The sequence below is a fragment of the Podarcis muralis genome, chromosome 1 (genome assembly GCF_964188315.1).
Source record: "Podarcis muralis chromosome 1, rPodMur119.hap1.1, whole genome shotgun sequence".
Classification (NCBI taxonomy): Eukaryota; Metazoa; Chordata; class Lepidosauria; order Squamata; family Lacertidae; genus Podarcis; species Podarcis muralis.
The window spans coordinates 99811528-99832259 of record NC_135655.1 but is presented as its reverse complement, the minus strand read 5'-3'; the positions used below and the strand labels follow the sequence as shown (position 1 = coordinate 99832259).

At 40.4% G+C, this 20732-nt stretch overlaps 1 protein-coding gene across 2 annotated transcripts in view; it reads left to right on the top strand.

The window, feature by feature from the left end:
* Window positions 1-20732, top strand: part of ZEB2 (zinc finger E-box binding homeobox 2) — a 46087-nt gene that overhangs the window by 22871 nt on the left and 2484 nt on the right. Inside the window, exons 6-7 of one of the 2 annotated variants that reach the window (XM_077935859.1) lie at window positions 1222-3194; window positions 7068-7248. In XM_077935859.1, the coding sequence (XP_077791985.1) occupies window positions 1222-3194; window positions 7068-7248 (2154 nt within the window). The remainder of the gene's footprint in view (window positions 1-1221; window positions 3195-7067; window positions 7249-20732) is intronic. The other variant, XM_077935865.1, reaches the window with a different exon arrangement.

The window sequence follows — 20732 nt, the reverse complement described above, 5'->3', positions numbered from 1 at the left end:
GGACAGAGGAAGGGAAACAGAGCCTTAACAGGAGTCAAGAGAGCAGAAGCAGGGGGAATGGGAGCACATGAGCCCAAAATTCATTCACAGATGCCAAAACCTTAGTTAAAATTATCTGCCCCCGCCTTAGGGTAAAACCTAAAAACATATGTACACAGATTCAGAAAGTGGTTGAAGCACTGCTTTAGGCTGGAAATGAGAGTAGAGGAGGAATAAAAAACATAAGAACAGCCCTGCTGGATCAGACCAATTGCCCACCTAGTCCAGGATCCTGTTCTCACAGTGACCAACCAGATACCTATGGGGAGCCTGAAGCAAGACCGGTGTGCTTCAATGCCCTTTCCAGAAATACATGTCTCCTGTTCTCTGGCCATTATCCACGTAGATCCTCTAGAACTAAACCATTAAAAGCTAATAAGCAAGTATGAGTGAACTTCCATAATTTATTCTAAAACTTAATTTTTTAAAAAAAGTTCTGATGAAAATTCACCACCATTTTAGTGTGAATTTCTCTCAGTGTACACATTTTTTACAGTAATTCCCCCATAAACAATGTATTTGTTATTTCCACCAATATATGCATTTTTACGCACACTTTCCATATGCCTTTTTGTACACATTGCTTTGCTAGAGAACTGCATTGCAAAATTTGGAGAAGTGCAAATTTTAATGTTGCTGTGTTTCTGTTCAACATATTGTTTTGGATAGTGTATATTTGCATTAAATTTGCATTCAAATGTGAACTGGGTCATATTTGTCCCCCATTTACTATGCCAACCGATTCACACAAAATTATGCTACTGTTGTAACTGCATGTTGCCTGGGTCCTTATTAAAAGCCGTGGCAAAATCCTTCTGCTATCTGAATTTAGATATTGCAAACCCTGTGCATTACATGTAAGTTTTCAGCTGTATTCCTTTACATAGTACAGTACAGTACACTCCCTGTTTCCCTTGTAAAGACATCTATAGCTTTCAACAAAACGCGAGCCATCAGTAAAAGCTAGGGAGCATCACAGAATGAGAAGGAATCTTGCATGCAGCTAATTGTAGATTGACTAGTTTGAATTGTTTCCAGTCACAAAAGCCTAAGCATAACTTGGAAGGAAGGAGAAAAATGCAGCAAAGTGAAAGGAGTGAAATGTGCAGACACAGTAAATGGTCTAAAGAACTGGTCTATTTGTGAGTTATTAAAAATTAATTTTTTAAAAATTAATTGCAGGTGAAAAGCCCTATGAGTGTCCAAACTGCAAGAAGCGTTTCTCCCATTCTGGCTCGTATAGTTCACACATCAGCAGCAAGAAATGCATTGGCTTAATCTCTGTAAATGGTCGAATGAGAAACAATATCAAGACGGGTTCTTCTCCTAATTCTGTATCTTCTTCACCTACTAATTCAGCCATTACACAACTGAGAAACAAGCTGGAGAATGGAAAACCACCTAGTATGTCTGAGCAATCAGGCTTACTGAAAATCAAAACGGAACCACTAGATTTCAATGAATATAAAGTTCTGATGGCAACCCATGGGTTCACTGGTGCTAATCCTTTCATGAATGGCAGACTTGGTGCAACCAGCCCAATAGGAGTTCATACTTCCACGCAAAGTCCAATGCAGCACTTAGGGGTAGGGATGGATGCATCTTTACTTGGATTCCCAGCAATAGGCAGCAATTTAAGTGAGGTGCAGAAAGTCCTACAGATTGTGGACAACACTGTTTCCAGGCAGAAAATGGACTGCAGCGCTGAAGAAATCTCCAAGCTGAAAGGTTACCACATGAAGGACCCATGTTCTCAACCTGAGGAACAAGGCGTTACTTCTCCTGGTATTCCACCTGTGGGTCTTCCAGTAGTCAGTCATAATGGTGCCACTAAAAGTATTATTGACTACACATTAGAAAAGGTCAATGAAGCCAAAGCTTGTCTCCAGAGTTTAACTACAGACTCGAGGAGGCAGCTCAATAACATTAAGAAAGAAAAGCTACGCACCCTAATAGATCTGGTAACTGAAGACAAAATGATAGACAACCATAATATACCTACTCCATTTTCATGCCAGTTCTGTAAAGAAAGCTTTCCTGGTCCCATTCCCCTTCATCAGCATGAACGTTACCTGTGTAAGATGAACGAAGAAATCAAGGCAGTCCTCCAACCTCATGAAAACATGGCTCCTAGCAAACCAGGAGTGTTTGTCGATAAGCAAGCTCTCCTCCTGTCATCAGTACTTTCTGAGAAAGGAATGACTAGCCCCATCAATCCATACAAGGACCATATGTCTGTACTTAAAGCATATTTTGCTATGAATATGGAACCCACCTCTGATGAACTACTGAAAATTTCCATTGCCGTTGGCCTTCCTCAGGAATTTGTGAAGGAATGGTTCGAACAAAGAAAAGTCTACCAGTACTCAACTTCCAGGTCACCATCGCTGGAAAGGAACAGTGCCAAGGTGGTGCTGGCTGCCACCAACAACACTCCCACTAAAGACTCTTTGTCAGCCAGATCCCCTATAAAGCCTGTGGACTCTATAACATCACCGTCTATAGCTGAACTTCATAATAGCGTTACTAACTGTGATACCCCTCTCAGGCTAACGAAACCTACTCACTTTACCAATATTAAACCAGTTGATAAATTGGACCACTCCAGGAGCAATACTCCTTCTCCATTAAATCTTTCTTCTACATCTTCTAAAAACTCCCATAGTAGTTCTTACACTCCAAACAGTTTCTCCTCTGAGGAGCTTCAGGCTGAGCCTTTGGACTTGTCATTACCAAAACAAATGAAGGAACCCAAAAGTATTATAGCCACAAAGAACAAAACAAAATCCAATAGTGTAAACGTAGACCACAACAGTGTTTCTTCGTCATCTGAAACCTCAGATGAGCCCCTGAACTTGACTTTTATCAAGAAAGAATTTTCTAATTCAAATAGTTTGGATAAAAGCACTAATCCATTATTTGGTATGAGCCCTTTTAGTGCCAAACCTTTGTACACCACACTTCCGCCACAGAGCGCATTTCCCCCAGCCACTTTTATGCCACCAGTTCAGACCAGTATTCCTGGGCTACGACCATACCCAGGAATAGATCAAATGAGCTTCCTACCACATATGGCCTATACTTATCCAACTGGAGCAGCTACGTTTGCTGACATGCAGCAAAGGCGAAAGTACCAGCGGAAGCAAGGTTTTCAGGTAAATATCTTGCTTATTTCAGAAGGTTACAGTTGTATACATCATTCCCATGTACTGTTTCATGACGTAAAACATTCTAAGGGTAAATCAGCTCAAACATTCCATTTGTATTTTTAAAAGGAGACGTGAGGAAATGAAACTATGTAAACATGGCCAAGGTGGACAAACTTGGAATGTTCAACTGCAGTTGAACATTTCCTGCCCATTACCGTTACATTACCTGCCCATAATAATATAAAATGAGTTTCAAGGGGTCAGCATCATCCATTCACCTCTAAGCGAATACGATCAGCTGCAGTCCCCATGCAAGGGGAAAATGCTTCTGCTTTACCCTGAGAAAGGTTAAGGTTAGTACTCTTAAAGAAAAGGCTGTTGATACAATTCATATTCATGACCATCCTAGCATAAGTACCGATGAGATACATGAAGCGCTGGGAGAGTCCCCCAGCCTGTGGCTTCTTTGGCACTGGCACACTGTGGTTTAGGTAGTTTCCTTGCCACTGTAACCCTAAGAGATTCTCAGAAATCACATGGAAATGATAATGCAGCCATAAGCTGTTTATAATATGTTCCAACTAATCTTTACAAAGCTATAAAAAGGATTATGAAGATCCCCAAGCCAGACTTGTTTTCATCTCACCTGTTCCATTTTCCTCACCGATCCATTCTCCAGCCCATCCCTTGGACTATTGTTGAGAAGACTCTAAAAATATAGTGTCTGATGGTTTTTATCTTCATAAAAGGTTCTCTCAGTCCACTTTTGGGCTGATGTGGACCTATGAAGCTGCCTTATACTAAGTCAAACCATCGGCCCACCGAGCCCATTAAGGTTTACTCTAAATGTTGGTGGCTTTCCAGGGTTTTAGGCAGAGGTTTTACCCATCATCTGCTACCAGATCCTTATTTTAAAAAACTGGAGTTGCCGGGGATTGAACTTGGAAGCTTCTGCATTAAAGGCATGTGTTTTGAGCTATGGCCCAATGTAGGTGAGTTCAAACTTTTAGGAACTCTCCCAACTACAAGAAAAAAATAAAAAAATAAAAATTGACATCTGTCCACTTAAATATAGCAAAGGATTTTATCCACAGGAAACATGCGTAGTGTGTAGGAATTGTGTATATATAATACATCTACAGTTTGTCAGACAGCGATTAACTGATTATAGTTGATTTTTTAAAACATCTGTGGACATTCCCATATGACCTATTAGGTTCCATTAGTAATTTTACCAACTAGTAAATGTTCTATATTTTCAAATGTGAAAATCAGGTATGGTTTAATGTTACAGGCAGTAATCCCTCTCTGCACAATAGGAGCATAAATAGCACGGTACCTCCATAACAGCTGTTCCACTATTCCAATTTACAGTACATCTGCCCTCTTTGTAAACGTATTTAAGCCTATTTAATCTTCTCTAATATTAATTAGTAAAAACCTAGTCTAAGAAACTGAACTGTCTGATAGCAAATGGAAATGTACGTTATCATGCAAGTTTGCACTCTCTTTGGATCAAGACAAAATAAATATCAAGAAATTTAATAATTTACTGATCCACATTCATTACTGCTTAATGCTGAAGGCTGTTTTAACATAGATACAGCATTGATAAAAAGTGTTATTAATATTCCCTATTTCAAATTACAAAATTAAATATAAAAATATAGCTCAAGGCCTTTAGAGGGGAGACATACATTTCAGTGGATTGCATAATAATATTTTGTGCCTAAGTATAAACTTCATTTTGAAGCCTTTCTAACACTTATAGTCTGGTATCTTGAAAGAAAAGCTCTGTCATTGTTGTTTGTACCTAGTGGTTTGTGACTGTGTGTGTGTTATTTTTGGGTTTTGTTTTTGTTTTACAACCTCCTATTATTATGAACACAATGCACTTTGGAATTTTAAGCATACTGACCAAGAAGTAAGTCCTATTGAACTCAGCAAGGCTTATTTCCAATAAAACATGCACAGAAGTGCACTGCAAGCTACAAATTCTGCAAAGACTACAACCCTAAAAACTACCATAAGCTTGCTTTCTTTTCCTTGAGCAGTAGACACACATACTAGTTTCATATTGCTCTTGTTCCCAAGTGGCTTATGGTGTGAAGGGCTATTGGAGGAGGGAGCCTGTTCGAGAAATACAAGTTTCAACCCTACAGAGTATGTGGAGCTATTTGTTAATAAGTTCTCTATACAGGATTTTACACAAAGATAAAGCTGTGTTTGCACATTTATTTTAGGTTTGCGACACACTATGACATTCTGTAACTTCCAGTTACTTTGCAGAATTATCCTAAAAGTTGAATAGATGTTAGAGCAGCTTCAGATACTGCTGTTTTAACCTCGAAATGCTTATACGTCAAAGTACTTAACCTCAGAATATTTATAAAGCAAAAGTTGCTTGCTATCTTGTCACCGAAGCCTTCCTTTCAAATTCTGTGTACAACCTTGTCCATGTTGTTAGCCAGATTCCACATGATAAGCTGTAGGCCAGAGTGCACACATCCATAGCATGTTTTTTGTTTATTAAGTGATATGCCCTACATTTTACAGCAGCTATGGATATGGGGACGATAGGAAATACATGTGCTGTTTTCTTGCATCTCTGTATCATTCAAAACAGAATGTCCATATCCTCCACTCTCATTGTCCTCAGAAAACATGAATCCTTGAATTTGCTTGTGTATCTCTGAGAAGTGAAGGTGAGGGAATTATGAAATGGAAGAATGCGGCACTCGCACTTCCTGTGCCCCTCACAGTTATGTCCAAGAGTGCTTATGTGGTGCAATCTTGTGCATGCCTGCTGAGGAATTAAGTCCCATTGAGTTCAATGAGACTTACTCCCAGGTAAGTATGTATAGGATTGCAGCCTTAATTTTGGGGTGATGGGTTCGGTCATGCAGGACAACTATGACCTCCTGGAACTGAAAGCTGGCACAAATTTGGATATGACTTGAACAAATTAAGCAATGTGAGCAGGAGTTCCATCAAAACACGCTGGCATCTGTGGTCCTGTGGAAAGTGGTTACATCATATTCTGATCACACCAGTGCTTTCCACAGGGATGAAATCACAAAGAACTATGTGGAGCTGACTCTGGTTGTTGTCATGTTCCCTGACTTGGTAATGGTATAAGTGGCCATTTGGCCATCTGTTCTCTTCCATTGCATAGATATAGCATTTCATAACAGCATTTCAGGAGCAGCCATCAGTACTACACACTATTAGTTCATACCCTCCCTCAGCATAGGGAGAGACTGAGCACATGATAGCCTGTAAAAGGGTTCAGATTGCTTATGCAGTCACAATTTTGCCAGCTTCTGCCTTTTCTGTTATGCTTTGGGTGCCCATGCCAATTGAGACTGAAACTATATTTTTAGTGATACAGGGCAGCAGGTACAAATGCATCTGCCACAATGAAGACACCATGTCTCCTTGTAATGATTATTTATCCCCATGTTGTGACATCGCCATGTTGCGCACTTCCCCAAGCCCATCAGCCAGGGATGTGCAGAGACAGCAGAAAACAAACAACATTAAGACACCACAGATGTTATAGGAGATATTGAGAGAATATGTTTTTGTGGCAGCCCCGTGTCATCAGATGATTTTTCAGACTCCACGTGGCATCCTAAACATACTCTGTTGGGTGCCAGCTCTGGACATATGTGTTTTGCACTACTCACGTAAGACTTAATGGGATAAAAAGTTGAGTGTGAGCCAATGAGGCTGCTTATTGTAACTCAGGGTGCTTACCTGGTTACGGATGAAACTAAATATAGTAACTAACATACTATAGGAACGCAGGATATTGTATAACATCACAGAACAAGGGAAGGAAACATGTTTTACATAAACCATTTGGTTGCATCACAGGGAGAATTGCTTGATGGAACTCCGGATTACATGTCAGGTCTTGATGACATGACAGACTCCGACTCCTGCCTGTCCCGAAAGAAGATCAAGAAGACAGAAAGTGGCATGTACGCATGTGACTTATGTGACAAGACATTCCAGAAAAGCAGTTCCCTTCTGCGACACAAATATGAGCACACAGGTACGAATGGCTATGGCGTGTAAAGACAAGCTTTCTTGCATGTGGTACTTTTCATAATATTTAATGAGTACACTTGTGCAACATAAGATGCAACATATGCTTAAGGCATTCAACAAGGAAGAAATTGTGTGCTTTGTTTAGTTCAGTATGACTCCCCCCCCCCCCACTTCTTCACATGTTGAATTTGTACTCTTTTGTTTGTAGAATTCCTTTCATCCCTGACCACTGGTCCTGCTAGCAAAGGTTGATGGGAGTTGTAGTCCAAAAACAGCTGGAGTCCAAGTTTGGGAAACCCCGTGTTAAACAGTCTGCCCATAAACATCTATAAGGGGGTGGGGTACTAACAATAGCTAAATCTCTTGCACCTGTGATTAAACACCTATATTGCTATTTAAAGGCCTGATAAAAATACATTAAAGCTTACCTTTTGGGCTGCCTCTCTAAATATGTATATATGAGAATTAATACACATGAAAGTGCTAGTCCAGTTGAACCAAGAGTGAACCTGAGTTTGTACAGTATGTACGGTATATACCGTACATACTGATGATCTGTACAGTGAAGTGGAGCATCGTCACAGAATTTTTGGTCTGGAAATGCCTGAAGCTTATCTACACCTTCCTTGCACGCTTAGCAAGTTATCCTTTTATCAGTCAGATGATAGTGTACTGTAAGAGAGGTAGCTTATCTCCTACAGTTCTTCTTCAGGTCTGTTCTTCATAGTGTGGCTGCAATTAAGGTAGAAGGTAAAGGGATCCCTGACCATTAGGTCCAGTCGTGGCCGACTCTGGGGTTGCGGTGCTCATCTCGCTTTATTGGCCGCACAGCTTCCGGGTCATGTAGCCAGCATGACTAAGCCGCTTCTGGCAAACCAGAGCAGCGCACGGAAACACTGTTTACCTTCCCACCAGAGTGGTACCTATTTATCTACTTGCACTTTGACCCCGAAACTGCCTTAACAGAGTAGTTGCTGCACAAAGCCAGTTTCAAATGGCATTCTTGTGATGGCTATATTGCGCGAAGCAGACCTTAAAATCTGCATTTAGTTTAGAGTGCTCTTCGCATTGTAAAAAGTGATGAGGGCATTATTAACCTCTTAGAATAAAAGGTTATCTGCCTTCAAAATTGTGCCCAGGTGGTGGAGTCTTCCAAGGGGCCCACAGGGCATTCACATCTTGCAACAAACACTGGAGGGAGGCTTAGGCTCAATCCTCTTCTTTGAAAGCTACACTCCTTAAAGAGCCAACACTCTGGTGTGCAGGTGGGCATCTTTTTGCCTTCTGGCCTCTTTCCTGGTGCACCGCCTTGGACTGGCAAGGTAGATCGAAAGGCACTCACTTACTGAGCTGAAGGGAAGAACCCCTGAAGATCAAAGCTCCGACTCTGCAGAGTCTGATGATGTGGGAACTGGTCCGGGGGACTTCTGCCTGTAAGCAGAAAGACAAGAACTTAAGGGCCCTGCTTTTTTTATATAAAAGAAGAAGAAACAGTTCAGTGAGCCCCATCTTACCTTATAGAGTACAAAAATTAAAAGCAATTTATATTAGACATGGAGAATTATCCAGAGATTAGTAGTTTAGGCTAAAAAAGTACCTGAAAAGGACTGAAACTTGAATCTCCTTTTAGGAAAATCACATCTAGTCAAGCTCTAGCTCATTTTCTATATAGGTAATTTAACACAAATACCCTTTTTAAGTATTTGTTGTCTTCTCTTCCAGTACACATGTCTAGCTCACACACATGTGCATGAACCCAAACAGTAAGATGGTTCCTAACAATAGTTCATCTCTTAATTGTTTTCCTAGTCTTGGATCTGTGACAAGGATAGTAGGAATGGGAATCAATCACCTCTATTTAATAAGCAGACTAAATGGTAAATTTCAATAGATCTTCTTTTATGCCTTCCAGCATGCTCTTTGCTTTTTATGCATTTATAAATCACATTCATTACAAAATCTGGGAAATTTGCTTTCACGTCAAATTTATAAACAAAGTTTAAGTGTGTGTGTGTGTGTGTGTGTGTGTGTGTGTGTGTAAATTTTTCATATCCTTTAAAAACTCTTCCCTTAACAGTCCTTCACTTTGTAATAGTGAATACACTCCAGAATACAGGGCAGCCTGCTTCATGAGTGGCAGGTGCTTCTGGTCTTTCCTGCATCACTTACCCAATGGATTAAATCCTCCATCCCTAATTGCCATGCACACTTTTACCAACAGAGGCAAGTGTGTATGACAAACGGCTGATTAGCAGTCAGTCACCAAACAGGACAGAATCATGAAAAGGGCACATAATTTGTCACAGCCTGGTCACCTGTGTTTTGAACTGACAATGTCCTAACACTTGGGGTGTGGTGTGGGGAATGAGGCAAAGGGTGGCTCTACCCTTGTATTTTGTTTCTTTGTTTGTTTATATGTAATAACAACACTGAGACCCCCCCCCCCCCGGGTATTAGGGCACTATATAAATTCAATAAATAATAATAATAAAATTGTCTGCCAACATGGAAAGCATGTATGAGGGACATGCACTGTAACACTAGTTAACTGATGGAGAATAATCGTTGCCACATAAATTGTGGAGTTGGCCTAACTGTACCCGTGGTTTATTGTATCTTTCAATATTGCCTAGTTCAGAATCCTAACTAAGCCTAAACAAGAATAATGAAGAGAGATCCAAAACACCTTGTATTAAAACAACGCTGTTTACTCCCGTTTGATTTCTGTGTCTTTTAAAAGGCACAAAATCTTTCACTTGAGTCTTTTGAAACTGAGGAATAAAAGGTCTTCCACAACATTAGTACTCTTTCCTTGCCTCTTTAAGCCAAATCCTATGCAGAAAATAAAAAGGAAGTTAAAATACTCATGGGAATAGGGGTACGGGGAAATAAAGTGGCATTTTGGACCACCAGCTTGTTTGGTTCATTGGTGTGCGTATTCCTTACGTTGCATTACTCAGATGCAATTGTTTGGTTGGTTGAAGAGGGGGGGAAGCTTTGCAGGCTTTACATCCCTGCACCTTTCCTCTCCTGAATGATTTTATTGCAGCCATCTGCAAATATTATGGTTTGCTACACTACTACCGTAAACCTCTTATGTTAGAGCTGGCCTTCTCATATACTGGGATCTGGACATATGGTTGAATACCGTAAAGTCGGTGGTCCATAAGCTCCACAGTCATAGGCTGACAATTGAAAGGCTGGAAATTTGACAAGCCAGGCACCTTGATTTGCAAAAAAAAGCAGATAATATGCTTTGATTTTAAACAAGCAAGGAAGACTTTATGTGAAATGCTGTAATACCCCTTTCCTCCTGACCATTATCTATTTTATATCTCTGTGAGATTCTGCCTCAAGTTTTAGCACAAATAAAAGTGTTTGAAGAGAAGAATCGCTCCCACAATAGAACTGCCTAGTCCTGGAGTTAAGAGATTTGGATTTAAGTTTCCTTCATCTCTGACACATGTTTGCTTTGTGAACTTCAGCAAAAGCAGTCTTCATATAGCAGGAAACATCAGGATAATGTATAGTTTTATCCTAACTTTAGTCAGAGTAGTAAAATGTCATTTAATCAGATTACGAATGCAATCCTATGCATGTCTACTCAGTTCAGCTGAATTAAATGGGACCTACCCTTAGGCAAGTGTTTATAGTATTGTGACCTTAATCTAATTTGGTGGAACAGCAGCACAGTAGTGGTAAGTTAAGGGGGAACACTTGCAAACTAACACAAGCCTGCCCTTCTTATTCCACTACCTGTCTTGCATATTTACGCAGCTAAAGTTTACTTCAAGAAAATGTAAAGGCCATTTGCCTTTTTCTTTTCCTTCTTCTTCTTTGGCCTCTTTTGTAAATGTTAAGTGAATTGCAAATTAAACTGATAAAGTTATGGAAAAAGCCAGAGCGATGGAATGGCTGTCTCGTCTATTAATATATATGAGAAATTTCACTCTGTGTTCGGGGCAAGACTCTCTGAACTGCAATTAACCTTTGCTTTCAGTGCCTGAATCATTATCCCTTCCTCATCTTTTTGGGGACAGTTAGTGCTTATCCTGTCTTTCTAGAGTAGCACAAATAATGGGCATAGATTTATAAGCCAAAGTGTTGATCTGTCTGAAGATGCAGTCCACACTTTTCTTCTTCTTTGTAGGTCAGCTGTTCTGGAATGGTCTGATGCTGTCGCCTTATAACCAGTTATATCATATACAGCTTTCACACAATGCAGTGAAGCTAATACTTATGCAGTGGCCCAGTTGACTAGCTCATGCCATACACTTCTATTTACCTGTGCTCTTCATATTCCCCTGTGATTTTAAAGTGATTTACCTCTCCTTGGTTCCTGACTACACTGAGGTCTCAAGCCCACTTTTTTGGCACAAGTTTTGTGACTTGGATTACACTACTTTAGAAAAGTGAAGCCATGTTGCTGCTGCTGCTGTTCTTGTCATTCTTAAAAGGAGTTTGGAATGCACATGTTAGATATACTATAACAGAAAATCTAAGCCCTGTGTACTGTATCCAACCATCTGAGATGCTTCCTGCAAAAAAGCCCATTCTGTCATAGTCTTATTCCAGTAGTATCAGTAGTATGTGGCCAAATGAGCTAGGAAAAATTATTGAAAGGCCAGCAGCATTTCAAAGTCCTTATGCTACCTGTTGGATGACCACCACTGGGGAAAACGAAGCAGAAGTTAGGTTTGGTAGTTAATTCTGATTTCTGTCAGGGCAAGAGATTTTAATTCTCGAAGAGTTGCGTTTGATAAGGGCCATTGGTAGTGGGCCATTGGTAGTGACCAGGAGACTGCTTAAATCTCCTACAGCCTATCACTGAATATTAACCCTTAGAGGCCAAACAGAAGTGCTTAGATGTAAAACACTGTCTTTCAAATAATTATTTGAAAGTTACTAGACTAAAATATTTTTATTAACTCTGCTACCCAGATTAGTAACACGTTGGATGCCAGCAACCTAAAATTGGAAATTTAAGCAACCAGCAGCTTACAATGACTCCTTGTTTGATCTCCTGAATTGATTCCTTGTTGCCATATGAGAACGTGGAGTGACTAAACCGTATAGCATGAACCAGTGTGGCGATGTGGATATAATATTGGGTTTGGACTGTAGGATTTGGTGCTGGATCTGGGTTCCAATCTCTGCTTTGCCATAAAGCTCACTGGGTGGCTTGGACCAGTCATTTATTAATCTCTTTTTTTCCCTTTTTTTTTTTAGCCTAGCTTAACTCACAGAGTTGATATACGGACAATCTCCTTAGAAAGATGGCGGGAGAAAGGGTTTGGGGGAAAGTTCATAGCAGTCTTGGTCCTCCGACTGCTACAAACTTTCCCCCAAACTCTTTCTCCCACCATCTTTCTAAACAGTTGTCCTTATATCAACTCTGTGAGTTAAGCTAGGCAGCTGTGCTCAGAAGACGGTTAAGGAAGGGGTTGAGAAAGAGGAGGAAGCATGGTGACAGCAAGTTGGTTGCATGGAGTGACCATTCATTCTCCACTTAAAAAAAAACTAGTGGTGACAAAAGATTCCTATGTGTGGAGTTCCCAACACCCAATGGACATTTCATTTTTAGTTTTCCACAGCAAATTCCTTTGGCACAAATTCACACCCACACCCCACAGTAAAGATATGCAGGAATTTTTTGCATATTGGACAAATTAATATTTTCATAGGCATGCCTAGGAGTCCTGTGGCCTTGTTACCTTGGTTAATGATATGCTCCATTTCATCATTCACAAGAAACGACGAGAGCTTTCATGGTGGCGTCCTCCCTTTAATTCTTCTTTTCTTTCCAACTGCATGTTTTATTAAGACTTCTTTTTATATATAATTTTTGTAGCTTTTATGCTGAGGCAAGCACTACTTTTGTTTCCAGATTGATTCGGTAAACTAAATATTGTTCTCGAGCTTTAGCAGCAAATCAGCCCTCTTTTGCTGCTCTTCTGAATTCCTAGCTCACAAGTTTTCCTTATTTAGAGCTTGATTCATAAAAAAATTACATGCTGTTTATAGATAATTTTCTATCACTAGACTCAGATACGAGGATTACTTTTTATACTTAAATAATATGCAGTTTCTTGGAGTAAATTCAAAGCTCATGAAATTTGCACTAGAAATGGAAGTCTTTCTTCTTTGTAACAACAGAGCAAGTGTGGTATTTGCAATTACGCCAAATTGCATTTATAACGCACCTTTGACCGCCTCACTACACTCTGCCCATTAATCCAGCTCCACCGGGACTACTTCTAACATCCAAACCCCTAAGTGGCTTCAATCAGCTGCCTTTAAAAAATCAAACCGCTGCCAGATGATTCCTTATGTACCTTCCAAGTCTGGAATTTCTTTTCAAACACACTCCTCAGTCCCCAAACCTACTTACTGTTATATCACTGGAATAATGAAATTTATCGCTTTTCAAAACACATGGTTTGCCCATATCTAAGCCCAAAAAGCCTGTATCTTTGGGCTGTTACATGTTTTTTATATGTAGCAATGAAATTGTAAACCTTTGGGTGTGTGGGTGTGTATAAAATGATTAGATATAATTATTTTTCATTGCAAACCCTAAGAGAGTCAGGATGTGGGATAAAAGCGCAGTGCAAATACACACACACACACAAATATTTGTGTAAGATATCTTTAAACATATAATAATAATTAATTGTATTTATATATCACCCCCATTGGTGCTTTTCCGATCGTAATACAACAATGAAACAACCTTTACTCTATCAAATAATGAGTTTTAGCAAGGGGATAAAGAAGGAGAATAGGAAGATTTGTTAACAGAATCAATACCAGGCCTCCTGACGAAAACATCAGGACAATTTAAAGCTTTGCTCTGTTGTAGACTATGTGACGTTGCTATATACTTGTAGTGAAGAACCATGTATGTATTTTAATCATCGTTTAAGTTGTCTTACATAACTCATAAATAATTTCACATGTTAATCTCACCCAGGGTCATTTCAAAGGCATCTCTCCATCAATGAGACGGAATTGTCAAATCAGCCAATGAGATCAGGGCTGGATTCTATTCAGTGGCCTAAAAAGGGGGAGGGGGAGATGCAGGGAGATAAAAGCACAGAATCACTTCATAAGGCTGGGACAAATTTAGAGGCTAAACAGCAAATTGAACCCAAAACTGAGCATGCATTTTTTTGCCATTAAAGAATACATGCTGGTTTGAAATATAAGAAAAAAACAAATAAACAACAAATAACAGAGCAATCGGAAGAGGGGCCAGAGGGGCGCAGAGCACCGATATCCTCTGCTCCATCCGCAGCCCTGCCAGCTCCTGCTAGCCAGCTCAGTAGGTGGAGGAGGATTTATTTTTATTTTTATTTTTTGTTGCACCAGCTCTAGACTGGCACAGCCCAGGAGCCCACATTGGGCAGGTCTCCTGCAAATGGATTGACTTAGGCTCCAGCAGATTCCTGTCCAGCCCTTCTCTGCCCTCACCCCAGAACAGAAGCTTCTCAACTAGGCTCCAGCAGATTCCTGTCCAGCCCTTCTCTGCCCTCACCCCAGAACAGAAGCTTCTCAACTGCCTGCTGTCCTGATGGGCACAGTGGGGGTTTCTGTGGCAAAGCCCTTTCCCCTCCACCCAGCAGTGAGCCCAGTGCAGGGACACTTCCAGCTAATCCGAATTCTCTCCAGTAGTGCTGATCTGGGGGTTAGGACTGGGCTCTAAATCTCTTTGTGGCTCGTTCACGAAGAAAAGTAAAGGGACCAGGCACTAAACTTTTGAAGAACTTATCTATCTACCTTCATAGGGGGTTCAATCATTTTTTTAAAAAAACACTAAAATAATATCACAATCTATAGCTTTGTATGTTTAAGTCATTTCAGTAATAAAGCAAAACACCCTGCTCTGTTTTATCTGTTTTCAAGCAGAGGCTGTATATGGATGTCAAGGGAGGGCTTTGCAAGAAGCTGTATTTCAGGTACAGGAGAGAATGACATGGATGACCTTTGCAATGCCATCTTTCTGTGGCTATTATCACATCACTGACCTGATCAAACTATGCCTGAATAATTGTCTTGAGAGCAAAGGAATCCCATACTTTCTGAGATATTTTTCAGTTCTTGTCTGATTCCCTTTCTGTTATGAACACAGTTGCCATTGGAGGCATTCTTTATTCTTTGCCTTGTCAGATCCTGTTCTCTAGCATCTAGTCATCTGGCATTTACCACCATATGCTTGCAAAGTAATTAGGAGTGTTTTCCTATAGTTTATTATAGTATTAGGGGTGGGGGTGGTATCCAATGGTGTCCCTTTGCTTGTGGAAGGATTTCTAAACCTGTGGAGTTGGGTTTTTTGTAAGTAGAAGGGGAAGAAGGTGGCTGTTAACTAATCCCCCCATCTGCTCAAGAAAGTTGGGGGACCACAGCAGCACTGAAGGTGGCACAGGGGGTGGGGGCTGCAGGATAAAGGGAGGAATTTATGAAAACTGCCTTCCTTCTCCTTTCCATTAACAGAAGCCTCAGTGGAGGAAAACAAATCTCTCATGAGCAGAGGAACCCAACCGCTTGAATACAACCCCTTATTTTCCTCTAAAATGTGACATGGTTTCCCTCCCCCCCCCCCTTTTCTCTCTCTTTCATCTGAGGGAGTCCACCTGAGGTCAGTTAACATGACTGATTTTCCTGCTCATGTTATGACTTTTATGTGGATAAAAGTCACTGTTCTTATCACATGCTCAGGGATTCTCAGCTGCCTTTTCAACAAAACTGAGATAATCGTGCATTGTGCTTTCCCAGAAGATGAGTGCAGCTGGCATAAAGTTCACATGGAATAGAGATTTGGGACTATCTGCTTCATGTGAGCTCCCTGATCGTGTGATAGTAGTGCCATACCTTTAACAAAGTTTATGAGGAGCAGCTGAAATAACATTAGAACTCTTCTTCAGCCTTGCTGTTTAGCAAATCAAAAACAAGAAGAGGGAATCAAACAAGTTACCTGCAACTTTGATCTGAGTGCATCAGTGGCTTTCAAAGAATCACTCTTAACTGCATTGCCAAGCAACAGATACTGACTGAAACATTTGAGGTGAACTGGGACACTTGCCATTTGAAAGTAGACCACAGTGCAAGGAATCAAGTTTTGATTTAATTAAATTCAAAGTTAATCTTAACCCTGTGTTTCAGTCACAATACCCACCCTGCCCAAGGTGGCTAACAACTTAAAAAAGGAAACAAAAATGTTTTAAAAGTCTATGTTTTAAGTGGCTCAGATTTGGTCCAAATTGCAGTTTACAGATATTTAAACAAATTTTACTTTTTTAAAAGAAAACAAACACAAAGATTGAATATAGCTTAAAAAACCCCATTGCATTACATTGACAGCAACAGGAGCCCAGTATCTGTTTGCTCTTCCCCAAAAGGACCTCATATACAGCTAGGGTTCTGCAACTCAATAATAAAACTGCATAATGACTGGGGGCAAGTTCAAACTATACCTCAGCCCCAAACACATCAGCTGGCTGCTGGCAAGTCACTACTTGTAAATCTCAATTCTCAATCCCACATCTGCAGCATGGGGGTCATAAGTGCCAACCTTACAGGGGTGTTGTAATTCTTGTGAATACCTGTGAAGTGTTTGGAATGCTTATTGTTACCAAAATACTGGAGAAAGAGTATATTCCAGGGATATGATAGCATTCCAACTCCCTTCATGTATACTTGCACACCGAGTCTCCCTCTTGCACCTAAGTATGTCCTGGATCACTGAGCAATCCTGGTAACTGCCATGCACATTTGCAAAACACCACAGCTAAATTATGCAAGCAATGCCACATTCTTTGTTTCCTACTCAAATGACTTTGTCCACCTATGGCTCAGAAGTGGGCACTTTTGAGTTTTGCCAGCTATTGAAGTGCGACTTTAAGACCAGTTTTTTAATACAAAAAAACCCCATTTGGATGTAGACTTTGCCCTGCAGTTTACAATATGGCTTGTGTTTTCCTTCTCATGATCTCCCTTCTCCCAGTTCCATGCTGTGCTATCTATTCTTATTATTAATCTCAGCTCATAGCAGTTGGGGGAGAAAGCCAGTGCCTGAGCCGGCTTGCTGCAGTGGCTGAGCCAGGCATGTGAAACGACCAGCACAGACTGGATTTAGCCCAGACTTGGGTTTTGGCCTTCTGCCATGAGTCCACGTTTAGGGGTGGTTTGTGTTGGAATGCCAAAGCCTGCCTTGGCATGAATTTATGCTGCTGGAAACAGCATAGGCTGGGATTTTTCTAGTCCTACCAGTCCTACCAGTAGTTTGAACCCCTGTGCAGACATGCATGGGGGAATCATGGGAAAGGGTTGTGATTATGCCTGCCAATGCCATTCTCCCTGCCCACTGAAAGTCCACCCTTGTCTGCATAGGAGAGCATGCACAGGCAGACTCCCAGACTGTGTGCAGGCCAAAATGATGCGCTCTATGTACCAAAAACCACAATATACTTAGGTTGTGCGGTTTGTGTTAAGACATAAGGCACGGCGGCCCCTGTGACTACATAATGCCCAGTATGTAAACATCAGGCATGCTGAAGAAGCAGAATTATTATTTTAGTTAGTGTAATTACCTGCTCTTCACCCTAAAGTCTGAAGGCAGGTTACAACCATTTAAAGCACAACATTCAAAAGCAGTTATAAAAACCAGCAATTGCAAAAAAGCAATCACAAAACAGATAATATAAAGGTAAAGAGGTGTGTCTTCTTTTTTTAAAGGCACCACTTAGTGTAATTTTAGTTTGGCTTTGTGCATTTCTATGCCACCTTTCTTCTCTCATGGACCCCAGGGTGGTTCCCAGGTGCTTGCCCATCCAGAAACTAACCAGACCCAGACCTGCTTAGCTTCAACAAAGTGGTCACCCTGTGTGTCTTCACACCATACCCCAGAGCCATTCCCAAGAATCAGTTGGTTGGTGTTCATGACATCACCAGTGACAAGTGACACGCTCGCCTGCATAAGCTGGTGCAGTTATGAAACTTATACTTTAAATATTCTCATGGGGCTATGCCATCTTCAGTGTGGGCTTTTTAAAAAAAAATCTTTTTTGTCTTCAAAGATGGTATACTTAGAAATCCCTGTTTGTGTAAAAGATGCTGCGTTCATTTGCTTGGTTTGCTATTATTGCGTCATACATCGCATCATACATTTCTAGGTTTTCCCCAGTCCTATCAGGCTGACAAGCTTTTTTTTTGGGGGGGGGGTCAGCTCTATTTTGGAATGAAGCTTTTAAGTATGGCAGTTATGGAAGGTGTCAAAGACATTCCAGAGCTATTTGTGGCCTCGAATCAACCAGATGTGTTTAGGCTTGGTATGGGTGTCAAGTTTCAGACATTGGATTTGAAACTGCTTGAAATACCAGTGGAAATAATGGTGTCATGCAGCTGAAGGGAACTTCAGCATTCAGTGAATGGCTGACAACTCGCAGAGAACTTCTCCCAAAATTACCAGTGAGGAACAATTCTGCTCATGTAGCAAATCTCAGTAGCTGCTGATAGGGAACTAAATCTTTCTCTCACTAAAGTTTAATGGGAATTTTTCCTGACTAAGGGATTCAACATTGAGTTCTTAGAAATGTAGTTCTTTCGGTCCTCACAATTAGTTTCTGTGCATGTGGTCAGTGAGGCAGTGATTCCTCTACTATGTAATTCAGCAGCAACACTCCCTTCACATTGTCTCATGTCTTTATTAATATTTGTACTACCTTTGATTATTGAGTTCATCCATTTTGAGCAGTTCAAACAGAAAGCTCCAAAGAACTGACTATTTCATTTCTGACACATTTGAGACCCTGGAGCCTCTTGGGACTGGAAGGCATTTCAAGGATAATCTAATCTAGTATCTCTCAGAATTTACCATAGTTAAACCAGTATATAAAAGGCTTTGTGCTTGCCACAGTGTTTCAGAAAACTATTCATAATTATCAAAAAGCTGGGAGTGCAACATTTTCCAAGGAGAGCTCAACCATGGAAGTGTCATTAGTTCACTTAGTGTGGGTTTCTTCAAGGGTTACCCACCCAGGTCCTGAATGACATGGGGGTAGCACCCCTGATATTTAGTGGTACCAATTCAGATGGTTTTGGATGACTTGTGTGATGGAGGAAAGGATAGAAGCTTGAGTAAAAAAGAAGGTAATTCACTGTTCCCATACTAGGATTTCCATTTAATTGTAAAAACCAGCCATGCTCATATAAATGTTCAACTTAGATTAGCTTCCCCCACCAATAATATTGACTGATAATTGATTGATAAGTAAACTATCATATTAAAATAAAATAATATTGACTGGCTGATTGATTGATAAAATTCTTTATTTAGAAAGTTGCTACAATTAATTTAGGTGCAGTTTTCCTATGTTTTCAGGGTATTTCGGAAAACAAGGGCTTTCCAGAGTTTGACTGAGGCTTAATATTCAGAAATTCCTGAAAGCTGATATTTTTAAAGCCGAATAATTTTCTTGATATGAGGCATGGAGAAACCCCTAAAATCACGAGCTACGTGATGAAACAGAACTGGAGAAAGTGAATCATTAAGTAACCGTAACCTTGTTTATAGTCAGATGCCCTTAATTCAATAAAGGACAAAAAAGAAGCACAAAACCTAAGTGGGAGAGTCTGTAGAATTGTAAATAAATAGGATATTTATCAAACTTTATTGCAGGCATCAGCTGCTCTTCGACATGGTCAGTTTTCTACTGATACTCCATGTTACTTTTTCTTTATTGTTCTCAGGTTGAAAAAAGCAATATACAGAATATATCATAAAGTGAAAGCTATTAAAAATAGAGCTCTTGTTTATTTGGGGGCTTTTCATGCAGGCAATTTTTTCCACTATTAATGCACAATTGCTCCACTCCTACTGCAGGAAATATAGAACTCTCCCCTCAAGAGTATCAGTTGTATCCAACTTATACGCAGAGTAGACACATTAAAATCAATGTTTTTGATTAGCTTAATTCCATTAATTTCAACAGCTCTTGTCTGAGTGAGTTAAATACAACCCTAATTTATTTGAGAGTATCCTACCCTCTCCGAAATCTTTATTTTTACTCCTTTAGAAGCTTGGTGTCCCATGAAGCCGATTAGAAAAAGTAAACGTACCGAAGTCTATCTGGGATCCCTACTCTTACACAGCCCCATAATGCAAGGTTTCTCCCCCTCCGCTTTTTAAATTTAGGCAGTGCACACCTCTCCCCTGGAACAAGGGTACATTTCCACCCCCACGCTGTGCATGAGTGGGAACAACATACTATGCCACTGGCATAACCCAGTCTGCTTCCTTTATTTTAATATTTCAGATTTTAAAACTTTCTAATTCTTTTACTTATGGAGATAAGTAAATGTCCCCCCCCCCAAGTTGTAGTGATGGCTACCAACTTGGATGGCTTTGAAAGAGGATTAAACACATTTCTGGAGGATATAAGTGCCAGTGGCTACTAGCCATCGTGACTATGTTCTACGCTGAATGTTGGA